At 41.9% G+C, this 23,675-nt stretch overlaps 1 protein-coding gene across 5 annotated transcripts in view; it reads left to right on the top strand.

The window, feature by feature from the left end:
• The window catches only part of FBN1 (fibrillin 1), a 408,947-nt gene that overhangs the window by 379,976 nt on the left and 5,296 nt on the right, over positions 1-23,675 (top strand). For all 5 annotated transcript variants that reach the window (XM_077263717.1, XM_077263719.1, XM_077263721.1 and 2 more), the window contains 2 exons: positions 774-1,005; positions 10,173-10,341. In XM_077263717.1, coding sequence (XP_077119832.1) covers positions 774-1,005; positions 10,173-10,341 — 401 coding nt within the window. The remainder of the gene's footprint in view (positions 1-773; positions 1,006-10,172; positions 10,342-23,675) is intronic.

The raw sequence follows: 23,675 nt of genomic DNA on the forward strand, positions 1-23,675 counted from the left end.
CTCTTCCCCTCCAAACATCTCATGCACGTGAAAAGAATGATCGTAGACTGTGTAAGCCAGAAGACACACAATACCATCTTGCTAACATCTTGCACCCACATTCCTAAAATCTAGAACTGATGGAGAACTTGTGAGAAAGCAGAAAAATCCTTTTTCTTTGAGAGGGAAAAGGTCTTGTTCCCTGTTCAGCAAAAACTGGGGTGTTGGAATGTCAGGTGGGGGCAGAGGTTGAGACCAAACTCATGTAAATTGAACCTATTGTCTAATATGAAATTCATTTAACCAAGATTGTTGATTTCGGTGTTGTAGCAAAAAAATGTTCTCTTATCGGAAAAGAGGTTTAGGTCTCTTTGTTTACTCTTAAGATTAGAAAAAAAAATGGGCTTCATTATACAGAATCAGAGCCACTTTTATTCATGGACTGTGGCTGGTGTTGTTGCTCACAATAATTTAGAATGAATCTGCTGTCAAGGGACTACATTTTATGTGACTGTGTATACTGTATGGAGTAAGCATGGGCCAAGTAGGCAGCAGGAAAGTGTCTCAGGTGGCTGGAGAAACATTGGGCCCTTTGAACAATACAAGTAGGACCCCAAAACTGCTGATTGGCAGAAGAGCAGTATAAAAGGAGGGCTAATGTAATATTATTCTATATTGCTTATCACGTACAATTATTAAATGTTATCCCAGGATCAGAGGGTCACTTTAAGAAGTACCACGGTCCCTAAAACTTGCTAATTGTAATTTTATGTTTGTCTGGTGTTCCCTTGCAGATGAGAATGAGTGTCTGAGCAGCATCGCGTGTGGCGGAGCCACATGTCACAATACACTGGGGAGCTTCAAGTGCATATGTCCAACTGGATTTCAGTTCGAACAGTTTGGCAGCTCTTGCCATGATATCAATGAGTGCAGTTCTTCCCAGGCTCCGTGTAGCTATGGATGTTCCAATACAGAAGGGGGCTATGTATGCGGCTGCCCACCAGGGTACTTCAGAATAGGACAAGGGTAAGCATTCTTATTTTCATTTACAACCAGGAATGTCATCAGTGTTATTTTTGTACAAGGATTCTTAAAAATTATTAGGACATATCAGCTCCTTTCAGTGACTGAAGATTAAAGTGGTTGTCAACTACTTTATCATTGATGACCTACCCGTAGGATGGGAGTCCGACACTTAGCACCCCCGCCGATAAGCTGTTCTCGGTGTCGGAAGCCGGAAATGCCCATTTGCAGATAGTGGCCACAGCAGAGTACTGCACATCCGCCTCCTATTAATTTAATTTTTCTTTCATTTTATATTTTGATAGATTGGACCTTTATGGGCACAACAATAGCAAATATGTTTTTTTTCTTCTTTTTTTAATGAAGCGGAATTTAAACTGTTATATATGTTGTTAATTTTTTTAATCTTTTTGAAACAATTTTACTTTTTATTTAGTTCCTCTAAGAAATCTGAACCTGAGTTCATTGATATTTTCTTGCAGAGGAGCCGATGGGTGCTGGAATAGTTGCGTCACACAGTCATTACATTTAAATGCCGCCATCAGAGATTGACAGCTGCGTTAAAATGGCTTAACAGCAGCAATCAGCACTAGCCATTTGAGTTAGCATCAGGTGCTGACTGTATAACACAGCCGGCACCTGCCGAGTATGGAACAGGCTCTTCTCATGTGCATACTATGTTGGGAAGAAGTTAAAGTAAACCTGTCACATTGAAGATGTGAATATAAATATATTGGCCTGCACTCTATGTAAAATCGGGGTGCTGGTGCGACAGACCATAAGGTCCAAATATCAGTATTGTACTAAATCCACTGCACTCCCTAAGTGGAATATCTTACGCAGAAATGTAGATTTTTTGAAAATGCTAATTTATTCAAGTGAAGAAGGAATCAAGTACATCGGATCAAACAAAAGGCAACTATTACAAAATGTGCATGCGACTCAGAATGATTGACGTTTCGACCCTCCCGGGTCTTACTCTAAGGCCGCACTTAATCCAGGTTTTTATGAATAGTTCTTATAATAAGAAGGGCATCGTCCCTGCGGTGTCCAGGGGCAGGTATAGTTCTTTATTAATAAATAAGGCCTAATGGGTGATCCGTCCCTGGGTACAACCTCACTTAAGGATAATAGCGGCGCATCAGCGTCTTGCTGGTGATAGTAGTATAGGCTTTTAAGTAACACATATAGCCTAATGGTGGTTCGTTTCTGGGTACAACCTTGTTTAAGGATAGCAGCGGCGCATCAGCGTCTTGCTGGTGAATGTATAGGTTTAGTGATAGATATGGCCTAATGGGTGGTTCGTCCCTGGGTACAGCCTTGTTTAAGGATAGTGGCGGCGCCTCAACGTCTTGCTGGTGATTGTATAGGCATGGAATCCTGTGGATGAATGAACGGCGCTCCTGCGTCCTGTGATGCCGCATCACAGGATGCAGGAGCGCCGTTCATTCATCCAAAAAATCTACATTTCTGCATAAGATATTCCACTTAGGGAGTGCGGTGGATTTACTACAACACTGAAGATGTGGTCTAATCTGCAGGTAGCATGTTATACAGTAGAGCAGGAGGAGCTAAGCAGATTGTTATACACTCTTGTAGGAAAAGTTTCAGTATACAGTGACTTTATTCAGTTAAAGGGGTATTCCCACCTCTAACATTATATCCCAAAACACGCTCTGTTCACATTGCTAAACAGGGCAAATCCATTCAGTCCCACCGTCCAACACAAGAGACGCTCTCACAAATCACTTAACCATCTGCTCACTCTTTCTGTCCTCCTTGTCGCAGGAGACATCCCTTCCCAACACCGGCCCCCCTTGTTATAGCCAGTCAAACCTCCCAACTGCTGTACTCAGAAACCCCTCTAATCTTATTAATATTCCCTGCATGCCTTCTGTCTCTTTCAATTGTGCCCCTTGGAATTCTCGCTCAGTGTCATAAACTCCCCTTCATCCATGACTTCTTCCTTTCTAATTCTCTTAACCTCCTGCCTCTTACTGAAACCTGGATCCAGCAGTCAGACACACCGCTGCTGCTGCTCTTTCACATGGCGAACTACACTTCTCTCATACCCCAAGATCGGACAACAGAGCAGGAGGAGGCGTCGGTCTGCTCCTATCAACCAAATGTACCTTCCAAGTTATCTCCCAAGTACCCTCACTTGTCTTCCCTTCTTTTGAGGTCCATGCTGTCAGACTCTACATCCCCTTCTCCATGCGAGTGGCGGTGGTGTATCGTCCTCCCGGCCCCTCTCATCAGTTCCTAGATCATTTTGCCACCTGGCTTCTGCATTTTCTCTCCTGTGACATCCCCACCCTCATCATGGGTGATTTCAACATCCCTATTGCTTTTCCCCTCTCCCCATCTGCTTCTCACCTTTTATCTCTAACCTCCTTTTTTGGCCTCTCGCAGCATACGAACTCTCCAACGCATGAAGACCGAAACTCCCTCAACTTGGTCTTCTCCCGGCTTTGCTCAGTGGATGATTTCACAATCTCCCCTCTCCCTGACCACAACCTTCTTTCATTCTCTATCAAGAACTGCCATCCCGCTCAGGTCACCCCCACTTTCCACACTTATAGAAACATCCAGGCCATTAACACCCAGAAACTTATGAAGAACTTGCAGTCATCATTGGCCCCTATCTCCTCCCTCTCATGTCCTGATTCTGCACTGAAGCATTACAATGAAAACTTGCAAAGTGCCCTTGATGAAATTGCACCTCCTATACATAGAACAACTCGGCACAGACGGCGACAACCGTGGCACACGCTGCAAACACGTTTCCTGCAGCGGTGCTCCAGGTGCGCCGAACATCTGTGGAGAAAATCTAATCTACCTGAAGATTTTATCCGTTATAAGTTTATGCTTAAAACATACAACTCTGCCCTTCACCTCTCCAAACAAAACTATTTCAACACCCTCATCACCTCACTATCCAATAACCCTAAACTTTTCTTTGACACTTTTCATTCCCTACTCAACACAAGAGTGCAGGCCCCAACCACGGATCTCTGCGCTGATGATCTGGCCAATTACTTCAAAGAAAAAATTGACCACATCCAACAGGAAATTATCTCCCAATCCCCTCATACCATGCACTGTCCTTCCTCCCCCACTGCATCTAGCTCACTCTCTGACTTTGAACCAGTTACAAAAGTAATCAGGCTCCTTGCATCTTCTCGCCCGACCACTTGCACTAGTGACCCCATTCCATCATTTCTCCTGTAATCCCTTTCCCCTGCTGTCACCTCTCACCTAACAAAAATATTCAACCTCTCTCTCTTCCGGTATCTTTCCCTCCTCATTTAAGCCATCATACATCCATTACTTAAAAAGCCATCCCTCAACCAAAACTGTGCCACTAACTATAGACCTGTCTCTAATCTTCCCTTCATTTCCAAACTCCTCGAACGCCTGGTCCACTCTCGTCTTATCCGCTATCTCTCAGATAACTCTCTTCTTGACCCTCTTCAATCTGGTTTCTGTTCTTTACACTCTACTGAAACTGCCCTCACTAAAGTCTCTAATGATCTACTAACAGCTAAATCTAATGGTCACGGATCCATGCTAATTCTCTTGGATCTCTCCCCAACATTCGACACTGGATCATCAGCTCCTCCTCACTATGCTCCGCTCCATCGGCCTTAAGGACTCTGTTCTCTTCTGGTTCTCCTCCTATCTCTCTGACCGCTCTTTCACTGTATCTTTTGCTGGTTCCTCCTCCTCTCCCCTTCCTGTTGGGGTTCCTCAAGGATCAGTCCTAGGCCCCCTCCTCTTCTCTTTGTATACCGATTCTATTGGACAAACAATCAGTAGATTTGGTTTCCAGTACCATCTCTATGCTGATGACACCCAATTATACACTTATACTGATATCACGCCTCCCTTTTTAGAAAACACCAGTGACTGTCTTACCGCTGTCTCTAACATCATGTCCTCCCTCTATCTGAAACTGAACCTGTCAAAAAGTGAACTCCTCGTGTTTTCTCCCTCTACTAACTTACCTTTGCCTGACATTGCATCTCCGTGTGTGGTTCCACCATTACTCCCAAAAAACATGCCCGCTGCCTTGGGGGTCATACGTGATTCCAAGCTTTCATTCACCCCCCACATCTGATCACTGGCTCGCTCTTCTTATCAGCATCTCAAAAACATATTTAGAATTCGCCCTTTTTTTTTACTTTCGACTCTGCAAAAACTCTGTTTCTCTTATTCATTTACGTCTGGACTATTGTAACTGTCTCCTAATAGGTCTTCCTCTTACCAACCTCTACCCTCTCCAATCTGTCCTGAATGCTGCAGCCAGGATCATATTCCTCACCAATCGTTATAGCGATGCCTCTACCTTGTGGGACTATCACAGTCCGTTCCACCTGCACCTCACATTTGAGACCTGAGTGCACACCATTTTTCTATTATCTACCTTGTGCCAGTCATTACACTGGTTACCAATCCACACAAGAATCCAGTACCAACTTATTACCCTCATCCACAAAGCACTCCATGGTTCAGCACCACCCTACATCTCCTCCCTGGTCTTAGCCTACCACCCTACCCGTGCTCTCCTTTCTGCTAATGACCTGAGGTCAACATCCTCAATAATCAGAACCTCCCACTCCTGTCTCCAATACTTTTCACATGCTGCGCCAATTCTTTGGAATACACTACCCATGTTAATAAGATTAAGCACCAATCCCCACAGTTTTAAGCGTGCCCTAAAACGCATTTGTTCGGACTGGTCTACTGCCTCAACGCATTAACCTAACTATCCCTGTGTTGCCCATTCAACATTTTTACCATAACAAGGTTCCTCGCATCATGATCTCATACACTTTATGCAGTTAATTAGCCCTCTGTGTCTGTATTGTTACATATTTAGGCTGTTAACTGGTTCATGCAGCTTTACATGAACACCCGATTCTTACACTATGGCTGGTCCGAACAACGAAAGTAATTGTTACCATCCACCTCTCGTGTCCCCCTTTTCCTCATAGTTTGTAAGCTTACGAGCAGGGCCCTGACTCCTCTTGGTATCTGTTTTGATCTGTGTTTATTGTTATACTGTAATGTCTATTGTCTGTACAAGTCCCCTCTATAATGTAAAGCGCTGCGGAATATGTTGGCGCTATATAAATAAAATTATTATTATTATTACTACTACACACTACATATTAGGATCTTGGATATGGGAATACCCCTCTAAATCTCTTTTCATTCTTTTCTTTTCAGTCAAGTGTGCGATCCTACTAGCGACTGACAGCCTACAATGTGTAAGTGTTCAAACACAGATAGCGGTCAGTCACTGATAGCACCACCCACTTGGCTGAAAAGCCCACAATGAGCAGAGGTGTTAATAAATAAAACACAGGTTTTATTGAATATTTTCCTACAAATATATACAGTGGCATGTAAAGGTAAAAATTACTGTTATTGTGAACAGTTAAGCAAGTTGAAGATGAAATGATCTCTAAAAGGCCCAAAGTTACAGATGACATATTTTCTTGCATTTTAGGCAAAAAAAATATATAGTCATTTTTTTCATTTTAAAAGTTACGAAAAGGAAAATAGGCTAATGCTAAAGCCTGGACATCCTGTATGGTTTGTACTTAGTAGCACCCACTTTTGAAAGTATCACAGCTTGTAAATGCTTTTTGTAGCCAGACAGGAGTCTTTCAATTCTTGTTTGAGGGATTTTCATCCATTCTTCCAGTTCTTTGAGATTCCTGGGTCCTCTTGCATGCACTGCTATTTTGAGGTCAAACCACAGATTTTCAATGATGTTTAGGTCAGGGGACTGCAAGGTCATTTGTCCAGTGATTGACAGCTGATATTCAGAGTCAAGAATTTCTAGGAATGCTCGTTCCTGATTATCGACCAGTATACATGCACCCTAAATCATGCTGCCTGGAGATTGCATGGCATGGTCTGCCTTCCCTATTCATAATCTCTAAATGTTTCCTCATTTGATACTGCCGTGCTTTTAAGATCAAACAATATATTTCTTATTATAGTGCAATGTGCATCATTGCAATATAATAAGAATTATATTGCTTGATCTTATCGGATTACAAGAGTTATGTTCTATATGTTCCTATAGATTTCTATTTTAAGGAGCACTTGACAAGGCTACAAAATAGGGGTATTTGGATAAAGAAAAATTAAACTGTAGTAAGAGATTGTTTTGATTGATGGAAGGAGAAAGCCGAGACTCATTTCTGATCATCTCTATCTTTGGAGATGAAATTATGTTCTACAAAATCCGCACACTGCTATCCCCAACAGTTTCATTTTACCAATTATGAAAATATATCTGAAGCTTTTTCTTTAATCTATTTTACGAGTAAAAGAACAGCTAAAGATTTAATGAGATGCTACAGTGTGCTGAATGTGGAGGCAGTGACGTTCCTGCTGTTGGGAACAATTCTCAGAAACTGCTCTTGGCACGAAAACAGTTTAATGCCACCTCCGTTGGAACAAACTATGTAGCGTAAGGGCTATGTCACATGTGCTAGCGTTCTCCAACTTCTCAGTTATTGTCTATACATAGATGGAAAATTAGACAAAACTCATTTCAGAAATACCTTTTTGTCCTTTTGTAAACAGTCTTGTTTTTTTTTTAGAAATGTGATTTGTCCTGCATTATTTCAGCTTCCTTGAATTCTTTCTGAATTTTGATAACGCATTGAGATGAAGCCAGACATGACATATTCAGACTATAACCGGTCTGTTTTCTGAATGGCAAAATACACATACAGCACAATACAAAAAAGGAGCAAAATTAAATATTCTGCAGTGTAGACAATTGCTTAAATTGTATAAAGTGAAATTCATACAGAATATATATTTGAAAATTCACCTAAAACGTAAAGGTACCGTCACACTAAGCAACGTCGCCAGCGATCTGTGACGTTGCAGCGTCCTAGGGAGCGATATCGCTGTATTTGACACGCAGCAGCGATCAGAATCCCGCTGTGAAATTGCTGGTCGCTGCTAGAAGGTCTGCACATTATTTGGTCGCTAGGTCGCCGTGTATCGCCGTGTTTGACAGCAAAAGCAACCATACCAGCGATATTTTACACTGGTAACCAGGGTAAACATCGGGTTACTAAGCGCAGGGCCGCGCTTAGTAACCCGATGTTTACCCTGGTTACCAGCGTAAAATGTAAAAAAAAACAAACACTACATACTCACATGCTTCCCCCGGCGTCCGCTTCCCACACTGACTGAGCGCCGCAAATTGAAAGTGAAAGCACAGCACAGCGGTGACGTCACCGCTGTGCCCTGCTACTGCCGGTGCTCAGTCATTACAGGAAGCGGACGCCGGGGGACGCATGTAAGTATGTACTTACATTTTACGCTGGTAACCAGGGTAAACATCGGGTTACTAAGCGCGGCCCTGCGCTTAGCAACCCGATGTTTACCCTGGTTACCCGGGGACCTCGGCATCGTTGGTCGCTGGAGAGCGGTCTGTGTGACAGCTCTCCAGCGACCACACAGCGACGCTGCAGCGATCGGCATCGCTGTCGCTATCGCTGCAGCGTCGCTTAGTGTGACGGTACCTTAACTTTATCTAACACTTAAAGAGAACCTGTCATCAGATTAAAATTACCCAACTTTTGCTCTTATCTTACTCCTGCTGCTCTCCTGAGTAATCTGCTTTTTTCCATTTTTTTTTTTAAATCCCCCATAAGGTTCCAGAAACATTGGCTGTTTTATATACTGCTATTTTTTATGGTCTTTACAACGGGTGAAGCTAAGTGTTCTCTGGGGGTGTCTTTAGGTTGCTCTGCATTATTACCCTGTGAGCAACACAAAAAGACCATAACAGTGTGCATAAAATAAAAGGCCCATGTGTTTGGCTCTGTATGGAGGATTTAGAAAAAGAAAAAAGTGGATTACATAACAGAGCTGTGGGAATTAAATAAGAGCAAACATCGGTCCCTTTTGGCCTGGTGACGTCCTCTATAAAGAGAACCTGGACATGTTGCTTTAGATATACAGCAGTAGGAGATAAGATTCATTAGAATTTGTAATTTATTTAATTAAATCCATACAGTCTTCCCTGTATGAGCAAGCATAGACAGCTGTGAATCGTGGAGTAAGACCACCCACTGTACTAATGGACCCTTGATAAGTAGGCATTTACATCAATTAAAAAAAAACTTTTAGACAGATTCTTTTTCAAAGGGTGTATGAGACCAAATCTGAGGGCACTGGATTGTTATGATGTATCCATAAATTTCTTAAACCTGAGACATTATGTCCAGTTTATTAATAGGAGGATTATGATATGTAAATATTAATTCCATGGTGCTGTACATGAGGAGGGGTTAAATCAAAATGCCATTGTTAGTTTGTTTACTGTAAGTGATATTTGTAGACAGAGGGAAGAGGACCCTGCCCTTGCGGGCTTACATTCTACAGGATGATGGGGAAGGAGACAGTGGGTCAGGGGGTTGCAGTAGCTCTGATGGTGTTTAGTTGGCAGCGGGGTCACTGCAGGCTGTAAGCTTTCTTGAAGAGGTGGGTTTTTAAGGTTCTGTCTGAAGGATCTGAATGTGGTGGAAAATCATACATGTTGGGGCACATAATTCCAGAGGATGGGAGAAATTCGGAGAAGTCTTGGAGGTGATTGGGTGAAGAATAAATAAGTGTGGAGGAGAGAAGGAGGTCTTGGGAGGACTAGGGATTTCATGAGGGAAGATATTGGGAGATTAGTTCAGAGATACATGGAGGAGAAAGGTTATGGATGGCTTTGTAGGTCAGTGTTAGTAGTTTTAACTGGATACGCTGGGAAATTGGGAGCCACTGAAGGGATTTGCAAAGAGGGGAAGCAGGAGAGTAGCAAGGAGATAGATGAATTAGTCGGGCAGAAGAGTTAAGGACAGACTGGAGAGTTGCGAGAGTGTTAGAAGGTAGGCCACAAAGGAAGGTGTTACAGTAGTTGAGGTGGGAGATGATTAGGGCATGTACAGTACATGCACTTTAGTAGCTTGAGGGTTCTGGAAATATTTTTGAGCTGGAGGTGGCAGGAGCTTTGATGTGTGGTTTGAAGGACAGGGCAGAGTCAAGTATAATGTATAAATAAACAGAATGCATCTCATCTATGTGATTACCTTCAGATATGTGTGTGTCCAGATTCACATAAATTGCTGCTGTTCTTTTAGACACTGCGTTACTGGAGCAGGATTGAGCAGAGCTCAGGATATGGCAGTAAGTGGGGAAATAGACGACAACTCTTTGTCCCCAGAAGCATGCTATGATTGCAAGATCAATGGCTATCCCAAAAGAGGAAGGAAGCGGAGGAGTACCAATGACACAGATACAAATGAGGAGGTAATTATAATGAACTCTAAATGCAAAGTATAAGGTTGCTTTCTCATTGTATTTTGTCACATGTTCCTTGGTAACATCGAGGCTTACACCTGAACACCCCCGCAAAATGGAATTCGGGCCTATGCAACGACGGGGCCATACACTATAATGGTGCAAACAGAATGAATATGTACTCTGTTGTGTATAACTTTCGGGCGTATACAAGTACTGGAGACGGAGACTCAGATGTAGTAGGCTCGAAAATTATGCACAGCAGAGTGCACATACACCATTATAGTCTATGGCCAGAAGGCACATATGCCCGAATCCCGTTTTGCAAGGGTGTTCAGACATAAGCCCTGATGGAGCAACCGAGCATATGACAAAACGCAATGTGAAAGCACCCCAATGGTTATTTTCTGCAACAAAAATGAATGTCTACTTGTCCACAATTTATTTTAATCTACGGTAAGTAAATCAATAATTCTGTGCTAGATTTTATGGATATTAATTGTCTGATATTCACCTCTGTTCTTCTGCTACAGAGCTCCATATTTCCTGTACAGATTGTTAAATGATTACATTCACTACAGGGAGCTTAGAGCAGACAATGGTTACATTGGAACATGTTCTTTCTCACAGGGTGACTACAGCAGCCCGAATTACTGTCTATGCAGGGGACTTGTATCAGAAAACAAAGCTGTGACACCTACTATGACATACTAAGGTCTCATTCAGACATCAGTGATTTTTCTTGTACACACAAACATCAGTATTCTGGGTCAGATTTTACCATCAGTGATTTTCTTGTATGAAAACTCTCGTCCCCCCCCACCCCCCAAATAAATGTAAAGCTTCTCCTAATTGCACTGTTAACATTGGATATCTGTGCGCTGTCCGTGATTTTCACTTACCCACAGCCACGTATGGGTGATTTTGATCCATGACTCTGATCAAAATTGTACAAGTCTGGATGATTTTTCCCCTGACACCTGGTACACGAAAAAACACGGATATGTAAATAGCCTCATAGACTATAATGGGTACATGATCTATATGTGAAAAACGGACATCTGAATTGGAACAGGGGTAGTTAAAGGGAGTCTGCCATTCCAAAAATTCTTATTAAACCAGTTATAAAGGTACAGTCCAATGACTGTTTGCATCCTTGAAATTGTTCTGGGAATTGAAGTATTTCTCCAAGAAAATTATTGCAATTCCACATGTTTTGTTTTACATAAGTTTATTTCCTTTGTGTGTATTGAAGCAATGCAAAAAAAAACATAGGGGAAAAAAATAAAACCAATTTGGACAACATTTCACACAAAAATCCAAAAATGAGCAGGACAAAATTGTTTCCACTTTGACAAAATTGTGGTAAAGAACTTTGTTTCAAGCATGTTATGCTCGTTCAAACTCAACCATGACAAGTAACATGAGTGGGCAATATGAAAATCACATCTGACACCAGATAAAAAGGGGAGAAATTGACTCAATCTTTGCATTGTGTGTCTGTGTGTGCTATACTAAGGGCTCATATTTACCTGCGAGACACTCGGATGAGTCTCGCACGTCAATGCCTGGCACTGCACCCGGCACTCAGGAGCGGTGCGTTAGGACGCATAGCAATACATGCAGCCTCACGCTCCGCTCCTGAGTGCCGGGTATTGACGTGTGAGACTCATCCGAGTTTTTCACAGGTAAGTATGAGCCCTAAGCATGGAGAACAGAAGAGAACTGTCTGAGGACTTGAGAACCAAAATTGTTGAAAAATATCAACAATCTCAAGGTTACAAGTCCATCTCCAGAGATCTTGATGTTCATTTGTCCACAGTGCACAACATAAATCAAGAGGTTTACAACCCATGGCACTGTACCTAATCTCCCTGGACGTATGCGGCAGAGAAAAATTGATGAAAGGTTGCAACATAGGATAGTGGAATGGTAGATAAGCAGACCAAATCAAGTTCCAAATAAATTCAAGCTGTCATGCAGGCTCAGGGGGCATCAGTGTCAGCATGCATCATCCGTCGACATTTGAATTAAATGAAACTCTATGACATGTACATAAAAAAGCTAGACTGCAGTTTGCCAAAATGTACATACATGAGTAAGCCAATATCCTTCTTGTTAAGCGTCTTGTGAAAAAAAAAAACACCATTCAACTGTTTGCCGAAAATGGAATGAGGCATTCAAAGAAAAGATCACAGTACCTACAGTCAAATATGGTAGAGGTTCAAAGATGCTTTGCTGCCTCTGACAATGGGTGCCTTGACTGTCTGGAAGGCACCATGAAAGCTTGGTTTCAATCCTATGTCATGGGTCTTCCAGCAGGACAATGACCCCAAACATACTTCAAGAAGCCCCCAGAAATGGATTGAAACAAAGCACTAGAGAGTTCTGAAGTGGCCACCAATGAGTCCCATTGAACACCTGTGGAGAGATCTTAAAATTGCTGTTGGGAGAAGGCACCGTTCAAATGATAGACCTAAAGCAATTGGTAAAAGAAGAGCACTCCAAAATTCCAGTTAAGAGGTGTAAAGCTTGTAGATGGTTATAGGAAGAGATTGATTGCAGGTATTTATTCTAAAGGTGTGCAACCACATATTAAGTTGGGGATGCCAACAATTTTGTCCGGACAATTTTGGGGGTTTTGTGTGAAATTATGTCCAATTTGCCTTTTTTTCTCAGTTTTTTTTTTGTTTTGTTCAGCGGTCGTTTATGATGCATCATTAGAAGCCTTTTTTCAAGGCATTAAAAGGGCTTATTGGTAAATGAAAACATTGCTACTGGTGTAAGATTTCTGACAAAGAAAAAGATTGTGATAATGCTAATACTATCCAGCTCTAAAAGTAGATGTTCAGTAATACTTCAGCACTGAGTGCTAAACCTAAAATATCATGTTATCAGGTATTTCCTTTAATGGAAATGTATCAGAGAGGGACCTCAGGTTTTTATTTAACCGTTGACATTTTTTTTTAATGTCTGACAGCGGCATTTAACATATGCAGTCTTGGGGGCGCGTCACTCCATGCGCCCATCAGCATCCGGGACATGATTGCGGGTTGCCGATGGGTTGCTATGTTAACAAGGGGTCTGTTGAAGATGTCTGTGCTTGTTGCTACATAGCTCTTCTGAAACCCTGCCTGTCACAGGACTTCAAAAGAGACCGTGATTTCTGCTATATACAGCGATACTGTGGCGTTGCTGTATATAGCACAAGCGAACAGACGATTGTAGCTTCAAGTTCCCTAAGGGGGCTGACAAGAACAGTGAAAATTAATAAAAAAAAAAAAAAAAAAAAGTTTTTGAAAAAAAAAAAGAACACGAAAGTTAAAATCACCCACCTTTTCCCCATTAAAATTAAAGATATTAAAAACAAAACAAAAGAAAATACACATATAAGGTATTGCCGTGTTACAAAATTCCAATCTATCAAAATTAAATATACATTTTTTTGTCACTGCAATTCCACAAAAAATGATGTAACAAGTGATCATAACAACCTATCTATCTGAAAATAGTATTAATAAAGACGTAATCTCGCCCCCCCCCCAAAAAAAAATAAAAAAAATAGGCCATCACATAGCCCCATCCACCGAAAATTAAAATGTTCTGGGTCCTGGAAAATGGCAACACAGCCCCGAAAACTTTTTTTGATTTTTTTTCACTACTAAAATAATTTAAAAAAACTGGGCATATTTGGCATCACCGTATTCGTACTATTGTGAGATGAGTTTTACCACACAATGTACACTGTAAATTCCCATACATCAGTCAGAATTGTTTTCTTTCACTATTTCTTCTCACATTGGATTTTTTTTTCCTGTTTTCCAGTACACTATGTGGTCAAATGAATGTTGTTCTTCAGAAGTACAACTCGTTCCACTGAAAACAAGCCCTCGTGCGTCTATGTGGAAGTAAAAATAAAAAGTTAGGAAGGGAAAAAAAACAAATCCAAATTTGCCCAGTCATGATGGGGTTAACATAAAAGCTCAATTTAAAGGGAACCTGTCAGCAGGATTGTGCACAGTAACCTACAGACAGTGTCAGGTCGGCGCCGTTATGCTGATTAAAATAAAACCTGGGTTGATGAAATCCGCCCTGTGGTCGTTATTCAGTCTTTATTTTCAGTTTTAAGTTAATGATATGCCCGTGCTCCGGGGCAGTCTGTATGGCTTCTGACAGGTCACTGATCCATCAGTGATCTGCCCCATAGTTTACATAATTAATATTGTATATATATTTTTTTTAAATCCCCTTCTGCAGGCTGGCGGCAGTGTCTGCATTGCACCATGATTGCATTCATAATGTGCAGTTTAATTATTCTTTTTGATGGTATCCATAAATTCATTGAAAAAAATCAGTTTGAAGATGGCACCGGACGCGCCAGCGCAATAGCAGCTATTGGTGATCCGATAGCTGCTACTGCGCAGATGCCAGTGGTGGCATCTTACTAGAGAAAAATAAATTGCCTCTTTCAAGATGGCACCACCGGTGACTGCACAGTAGCATCTATGGGATCACTGATGCTACTTCGCATCTTAGTTGAGACAGTTTTTTCCTTTTCTCTAGCAAGATGGCACCACCGTCATCTGCGCAGTAGCAGCTAACAGCAATCCAATAGATGCTACTGCGCAGGCGCGGCGGGTGCCATCTTAGTGGAGACAAATGTTTTCTTTCCTCTAGCAAGATGGCGCCACTGACACCTGTGCAGTAGCAGCTATTGGCGATCAGATAGATGCTACTGCGCAGGTGTCGGCGGCACCATCTTGGAGGAGGCATTTTCTTCTTCTCTAGCAAGATGGCCATTTTCAAACTGATTTTTTTTTAAATGAATTTATGGATACAATCAAAAAGAATAATGAAATGCACATTATAGATGCAATCATGGTGCAGTGCAGGCGCTGCCGACAGCTTGCAGGAGTTTTTTTTTTTATAAAATATATATAATATTCATTATAGAAACTAAGGGTCAGGTCACTGAGGGATCAGTGACCTGTCAGAAGCCATGCTGGTGAATACCTAATCAGAGCACCACATGAAGACCCTCCCACAGGCCGCCCCAGAGCATGAGCATATCATTAACTCAAACACTGTCTGTAGGTTCAAAAGAAATTAGGTATCGCACTAAAACCAGTATGAATAACTTATGCTTCAAGTTGTGTGATAACCTATTTTGCCCACAGGTAGCCGCTGATCAGACTGCCAAGAATAATGACAAGATGAAAATGAACATAGACACTTACTGCGTCATGGAGAATAATGCCGCTGGGTGTACTGATCTGCGGATGTTAATGCTGAGGGTTTCAGACAATAGGACGACCGGAGACTTGTTTTTCCGTGTGAAAAGCCCGCAGAGCCAGAAGCACCCCGGCCGGTGGTGATCCTGGATGCGCGGCTGAAAAAATGGCTGACGCTGCTGTGCTGTGCAGCGTGTGACGTCACAAGGGCTACAGAGCTAGAAAGGGGCCAAAACTAACCAACGCGTTTCGAGGGACTACGTCCCTCTTCGTCAGGGTTACCGCCCCCTCCCTGTCGTCTTGTTATATATAGCTGTCTAGATAATCAGCCTGTTAACCCCCAGAGAACCGGACTTTTAGAAGGAATATATGACTGCACCATGAATGCAAATATGCACCAGTGGGTTATGAAGACCATAGGGCATTAAAACACATCTGTATTATGCTCATTATATAGATAGTACATGAATAGAATTGTGCATGCTATTATGTGATTACCCAAGGTACTAAACAAACTTTATTCATATGATTAAAACTAGAACTGGGTAAAGGGTGTATAAATAGAATTAAAACCGTACACAACTATATTAAATAGCTCCTACTTGATAAAAACATAAAAAACCCTAAAAGTGTAAATAGGACTAATACTTTATTTAGAAAAAATAATAAATAAATTTAAATCGAATTTTTATACATAAAAGGTATTTATATATATACACTCACTGGCCACTTTATTAGGTACACCTGTCCAACTTCTTGTTAACACTTAATTTCTAATCAGCCAATCACATGGCGGCAACTCAGTGCATTTAGGCATGTAGACATGGTCAAGACAATCTCCTGCAGTTCAAACCGAGCATCAGTATGGGGAAGAAAGGTGATTTGAGTGCCTTTGAACGTGGCATGGTTGTTGGTGCCAGAAGGGCTGGTCTGAGTAATTCAGAAACTGCTGATCTACTGGGATTTTCACGCACAACCATCTCTAGGGTTTACAGAGAATGGTCCGAAAAAGAAAAAAAAACCAGTGAGCGGCAGTTCTGTGGGCGGAAATGCCTTGTTGATGCCAGAGGTCAGAGGAGAATGGGCAGACTGGTTCGAGCTGATAGAAAGGCAACAGTGACTCAAATCGCCACCCGTTACAACCAAGGTAGGCCTAAGAGCATCTCTGAACGCACAGTGCGTCGAACTTTGAGGCAGATGGGCTACAGCAGCAGAAGGCAACACCGGGTACCACTCCTTTCAGCTAAGAACAGGTAACTGAGGCTACAATTTGTACAAGCTCATCGAAATTGGACAGTAGAAGATTGGAAAAACGTTGCTTGGTCTGATGAGTCTCGATTTCTGCTGCGACATTCGGATGGTAGGGTCAGAATTTGGCGTAAACAACATGAAAGCATGGATCCATCCTGCCTTGTATGGAGCATCTTTGGGATGTGCAGCCGACAAATCTGCGGCAACTGTGTGATGCCATCATGTCAATATGGACCAAAATCTCTGAGGAATGCTTCCAGCACCTTGTTGAATCTATGCCACGAAGAATTGAGGCAGTTCTGAAGGCAAAAGGGGGTCCAACCCGTTACTAGCATGGTGTACCTAATAAAGTGGCCGGTGAGTGTATATGTCTAAAATACCCCCCCATTGCTCAGATTAAAATGCATATAACTCTAACTCGTGGTTAAGGCCCATAGGGGCCAAACTATTCAAGTTAAAAATCCATTGGGATTCAACTCTAGACATTCTCTTAAGGTAGTCTCCACCCCTTTGACCATGAGGAACAGTCTGTATACCACAGAAAAGGACCCCCCTCAAGGACTGATTATGCTTGTCCCTGAAATGGCGAGAAAGGGGGTGTCCTAAAAAACCTTTCTGTATATTTTTAAAATGTTCCTTAATACGCTCCAATAGACTACGTTTAGTACGACCAACATATAACTTGTTACATGGACATCTAATAAAATAAATAACTCCTGAAGAAAAACAGGAGATACTATCCTTAATCTGAAACTCCTTGGTGCCATCAGTGTCAAAAAACGTGATTTGTTGGTTTTTTTTGAAAGAGGTGTGTAAACAACCAAAGCAGCCACCACACGGTAAAAAGCCGGCCCCTATTTGGTTCGTCTTTTGGGGACACATTCTCTTGTTATTAACTTCCGTAGTGGGGGCTATAAGACTACCCAGTGTTTGGGCTCTCCTATATACGAACCTGGGGTGGACGGGGAGAAGCTCCCCTACTACTTTGTCTTTCTGCAAGATGGGCCAGTGTTTACGAATAATGTGAACAAATTTGTTATAGCCTGCATGAAATTGTGTAACAAATGGCAAAGTATAAATTTGCTCTGATATTTTACTACTATTTGGGTCCTTTTTAGATGTTGGTTTAAACAAAGAACCTCTATCAATTTGGGCCAGCTCGTTTTGCGTTTTTTCCAACAACGGTCTGGGATACCCCTTTTCCAAAAATTTCTTAGTTAAAAAACTGGAATCCTTATGGTAATCTTCAATCGTGGAACAATTCCGCCTGATCCTCGTGAATTGCCCTTTCGGTATATTTGTAAGCCAAGCCGGAAGGTGGCAACTGGTAAGATGTATAAAACTGTTGGAATCAACCGTCTTCCGGTGGCATTTAGTACGTAATTGATCATTCCCCACATATATAGTGAGGTCAAGAAAATTAACCTCCACCGGACTTGTATGAGACGTAAATTCTAGGCCATAGGAATTGTTGTTAAGACCCAGAAGAAAGGTACTGAGGTCAACCTGGGAGCCTCCCCATATAAACAAAATGTCGTCAATAAAACGACGCCACATCACCAGACCTGGATATAGGCCACCTTCCTTATATATATATGGGACTCCTCCCATTTAGCAACATAAATGTTGGCATAGCTTGGGGCAAACCGCGTGCCCATGGCGGTGCCCCAAGTTTGGAGGTAATAATGACCATCATATATGAAATAGTTATGTTGCAAAATGAACTTAATGCAATCCACAATAAAAGAGGTCTGTTCACTTGTATACATGCCCAAGGTCGTAAGGAAATGTTCGGCTGCTTGACACCGTTTGTCCTGATTGATTACGGTGTACAATGACCTAATGTCTAATGTACCTATTATATAATGTTTTTCCCACTTAATGGTATCTAAGATCTGTAAGGTATGACCTATATCCTTTAGATATGATGGTATCATTGCCATACATTTTTGTAAGTGTACATCGACGTACCGCGACAAATTAGATGTTAAGCTATTGATGCCTGATATTATAGGTCTACCAGGAGGACGGGTGAGGCTCTTATGGAGCTTGGGGATATGATAGAATAAAGCCCTGCTTGGATCCTTATTCATTATAAACTACTACATGGGAGAGGAAGGGGGCCAATCAGCCGCCCACAGATCAATCGGGATTTTTTTCGGGTCAGACCTTTAAAACAAAAAGAGGCAAAAGAGGGGGGAAATTCACCAAAAAGAAAATAAGTGTTGAGAGTGAAGCCCCACAGAAAATATATAACCTTAGCTCATACCAATTATCAGTTGGGGAGGCTTCTTTTCTGCAAAAAGGCCTAAAGTTTGCACCAACGAAGGGAGCACAGCCATTTAATTTATATATCACTATGAAGAAATATTTACGCAATCTTGCGCTCAAGAAGTATTTTATAAAGAAGGGACCATCGGTTTTGGGAAACACACATCAGGGAGGAGTGTGCCATACGAGCTTGGCCAATCCTTCAACGTTTAACCCGGTTCAAGAATACCCTAGTGCCTTTCATACTTTTGATATGCTTGTATCGAAAGATATAAGGAGACTTAATTCTAGTCACCCAAGATTTGCCCCACATAATTTAACACCTCAAGAGAGGAAAGCTATTAAAGACCTCCAAACCAATCAGGACATCATTGTGCGTACTGCAGATAAAGGGGTTGGGATAGTTGTTCTTGACCGTTCCATGTACCATGAGGAATCGATCCGACTCCTACAGGATCAAGTAACTTACAAACGACTCATGAGTGATCCCACCTCACATTTCATCAGTAAACTTAATGTCCTGGCACAAAAAGGCAAATCTATGGGCATTTTAAACACCAAGGAATTTAAGTTTATAATGAATAAGGATCCAAGCAGGGCTTTATTCTATCATATCCCCAAGCTCCATAAGAGCCTCACCCGTCCTCCTGGTAGACCTATAATATCAGGCATCAATAGCTTAACATCTAATTTGTTGCGGTACGTCGATGTACACTTACAAAAATGTATGGCAATGATACCATCATATCTAAAGGATACAGGTCATACCTTACAGATCTTAGATACCATTAAGTGGGAAAAACATTATATAATAGGTACATTAGGTCATTGTACACCGTAATCAATCAGGACAAAGGGTGTCAAGCAGCCGAACATTTCCTTACTACCTTGGGCATGTATACAAGTGAACAGACCTCCTTTATTGTGGATTGCATTAAGTTCATTTTGCAACATAACTATTTCATATATGATGGTCATTATTACCTCCAAACTTGGGGCACCACCATGGGCACGCGGTTTGCCCCAAGTTATGCCAACATTTATGTTGCTAAATGGGAGTCCCATATATATAAGGAAGGTGGCCTATATCCAGGTCTGGTGATGTGGCGTTGTTTTATTGACAACATTTTGTTTATATGGGGAGGCTCCCAGGTTGAGCTCAGTACCTTTCTTCTGGGTCTTAACAACAATTCCTATGGCCTAGAATTTACGTCTCATACAAGTCCGGTGGAGGTTAATTTTCTTGACCTCACTATATATGTGGGGAATTATCAATTACGTACTAAATGCCACCGGAAGACTGTTGATTCCAACAGTTTTATACATCTTACCAGTTGCCACCTTCCGGCTTGGCTTACAAATATACCGAAAGGGCAATTCACGAGGATCAGGCGGAATTGTTCCACGATTGAAGATTACCATAAGGAATCCAGTTTTTTAACTAAGAAATTTTTGGAAAAGGGGTATCCCAGACCGTTGTTGGAAAAAACGCAAAACGAGCTGGCCCAAATTGATAGAGGTTCTTTGTTTAAACCAACATCTAAAAAGGACCCAAACAGTAGTAAAATATCAGAGCAAATTTATACTTTGCCATTTGTTACACAATTTCATGCAGGCTATAACAAATTTGTTCACATTATTCGTAAACACTGGCCCATCTTGCAGAAAGACAAAGTAGTAGGGGAGCTTCTCCCCGTCCACCCCAGGTTCGTATATAGGAGAGCCCAAACACTGGGTAGTCTTATAGCCCCCACTACGGAAGTTAATAACAAGAGAATGTGTCCCCAAAAGACGAACCAAATAGGGGCCGGCTTTTTACCGTGTGGTGGCTGCTTTGGTTGTTTACACACCTCTTTCAAAAAAAAAGACAAATCACGTTTTTTGACACTGATGGCACCAAGGAGTTTCAGATTAAGGATATTATCTCCTGTTTTTCTTCAGGAGTTATTTATTTTATTAGATGTCCATGTAACAAGTTATATGTTGGTCGTACTAAACGTCGTCTATTGGAGCGTATTAAGGAACATTTTAAAAATATACAGAAAGGTTTTTTAGGACACCCCCTTTCTCGCCATTTCAGGGACAAGCATAATCAGTCCTTGAGGGGGGTCCTTTTCTGTGGTATACAGACTGTTCCTCATGGTCAAAGGGGTGGAGACTACCTTAAGAGAATGTCTAGAGTTGAATCCCAATGGATTTTTAACTTGAATAGTTTGGCCCCTATGGGCCTTAACCACGAGTTAGAGTTATATGCATTTTAATCTGAGCAATGGGGGGGTATTTTAGACATATATATATATATATATATAAATACCTTTTATGTATAAAAATTCGATTTACATTTATTTATTATTTTTTCTAAATAAAGTATTAGTCCTATTTACAATTTTAGGGTTTTTTATATGTTTTTATCAAGTAGGAGCTATTTAATATAGTTGTGTACGGTTTTAATTCTATTTATACACCCTTTACCCAGTTCTAGTTTTAATCATATGAATAAAGTTTGTTTAGTACCTTGGGTAATCACATAATAGCATGCACAATTCTATTCATGTACTATCTATATAATGAGCATAATACAGATGTGTTTTAATGCCCTATGGTCTTCATAACCCACTGGTGCATATTTGCATTCATGGTGCAGTCATATATTCCTTCTAAAAGTCCGGTTCTCTGGGGGTTAACAGGCTGATTATCTAGACAGCTATATATAACAAGACGACAGGGAGGGGGCGGTAACCCTGACGAAGAGGGACGTAGTCCCTCGAAACGCGTTGGTTAGTTTTGGCCCCTTTCTAGCTCCGTAGCCCTTGTGACGTCACACGCTGCACAGCACAGCAGCGTCGGCCATTTTTTCAGCCGCGCATCCAGGATCACCACCGGCCGGGGTGCTTCTGGCTCTGCGGGCTTTTCACACGGAAGAACAAGTCTCCGGTCGTCCTATTGTCTGAAACCCTCAGCATTAACATCCGCAGATCAGTACACCCAGCGGCATTATTCTCCATGACGCAGTAAGTGTCTATGTTCATTTTCATCTTTACATGTGCCTGTCATTATTCTTGGCAGTCTGATCAGCGGCTACCTGTGGGCAAAATAGGTTATCACACAACTTGAAGCATAAGGGTACCGTCACACAGTGCCATTTTCATCGCTACGACGGCACGATTCGTGACGTTGCAGCGTCGTATGATTATCGCTCCAGCGTCGTAGACTGCGGTCACACGTTGCAATACATGGCGCTGGAGCGATAATTTCATGACGTATTTGCGATGTAGAAGCCGTTGGTTACTGTGCGCACATCGTATACAACCTGTGTCACACGATGCAATCATGCCGCCACAGCGGGACACTAGACGACGAAAGAAAGTTTCAAACGATCTGCTACGACGTACGATTCTCAGCGGGGATCCGGATCGCAGTAGCGTGTCAGACACAACGATATCGTAACGATATCGCTAGAACGTCACGAATCGTGCCGTCGTAGCGATGAAAATGGCACTGTGTGACGGTACCCTAAGTTATTCATACTGGTTTTAGCGCGATACCTCATTTCTTTTGATTATTTTGGTTCACCTGTGGGTGTGACAGGGTAGGCACGGCACCTGTCTGGTATCGGCAGCTTTTTCCCAGTTTGTCACGAGCGCCAGTGTGACAATCCTTTGACTGTCTGTAGGTTACTGTGCACAATCATGCTGACAGGTTTTCTTTAAATAGATTATTTTTTTACAATCACTGATAGCAACATTTAGGTGGTGCCAGTGCATGTGCAGATTGGTTACTGTGGCAGCTAGGGGTCTGATAAAATATCCCTGCTCATGTAACTCCTCCTCTGTGTTCTCTTGTCATGTTGTGACTGTCTTCAGTATAGGAGAGGGCCCTCAGACTGACCCTGGAACTCTAACCGTCCCTGTCCGGGGAAACTCTTGCTCCTGTTAAATCCTAATCTGTCCCCTCCCCCACCCCATGAGGCATAGGACAGAAAAGTAAGGTAAACAATGCACAAAGGCAAAACAGAGATAACAACATAAAACCTCTATCATACAAAAGCACAAACCAACAATAGGGAGGAGGATAGGGAGAGTGAGAAATAAACTAAATGGGAATAAGGACTAGGAGATAAACACACACATAGTAGTGTTCTGTGGTTTGCTGTTGTACAACAACTCTACTCCAACCACTTAGCTTTAGCACACAGCACAGGAAGACAAATCTTTCACCAGCAGTTACTAAACAAGCAAAGCCTGTATATATAGAGAGGGAGTAAATATTGAGCAGTTGCAGCTTAAAGGAATCAGGCTGTAGAGTCTCAGCTAGCATGGAAAGAGTTCTTAACCCTCTCAGCACCGAAGGAAAGGCAATCCATTTAAAACAGGACATGAATCACACAGTCTCTAAATAAGAGTGAGATTCATTTCCCAACGCGATCATCTAACTGCAGGTCTCCCAGGGCGACGTGATATCTGTACATGAGAGCCTGTGCAATACTAGCTTCTCTTAGTCTCTTCAGTCTGTACAGATGTGCAACTATCTGCTGCTGTCTGAGATTGCAGTTTCAATACAGTTGCCTGCTGCTTGCCACTTTTGTTCACC

Source organism: Ranitomeya variabilis, chromosome 5, assembly GCF_051348905.1.
Source record: "Ranitomeya variabilis isolate aRanVar5 chromosome 5, aRanVar5.hap1, whole genome shotgun sequence".
NCBI lineage: Eukaryota > Metazoa > Chordata > Amphibia > Anura > Dendrobatidae > Ranitomeya > Ranitomeya variabilis.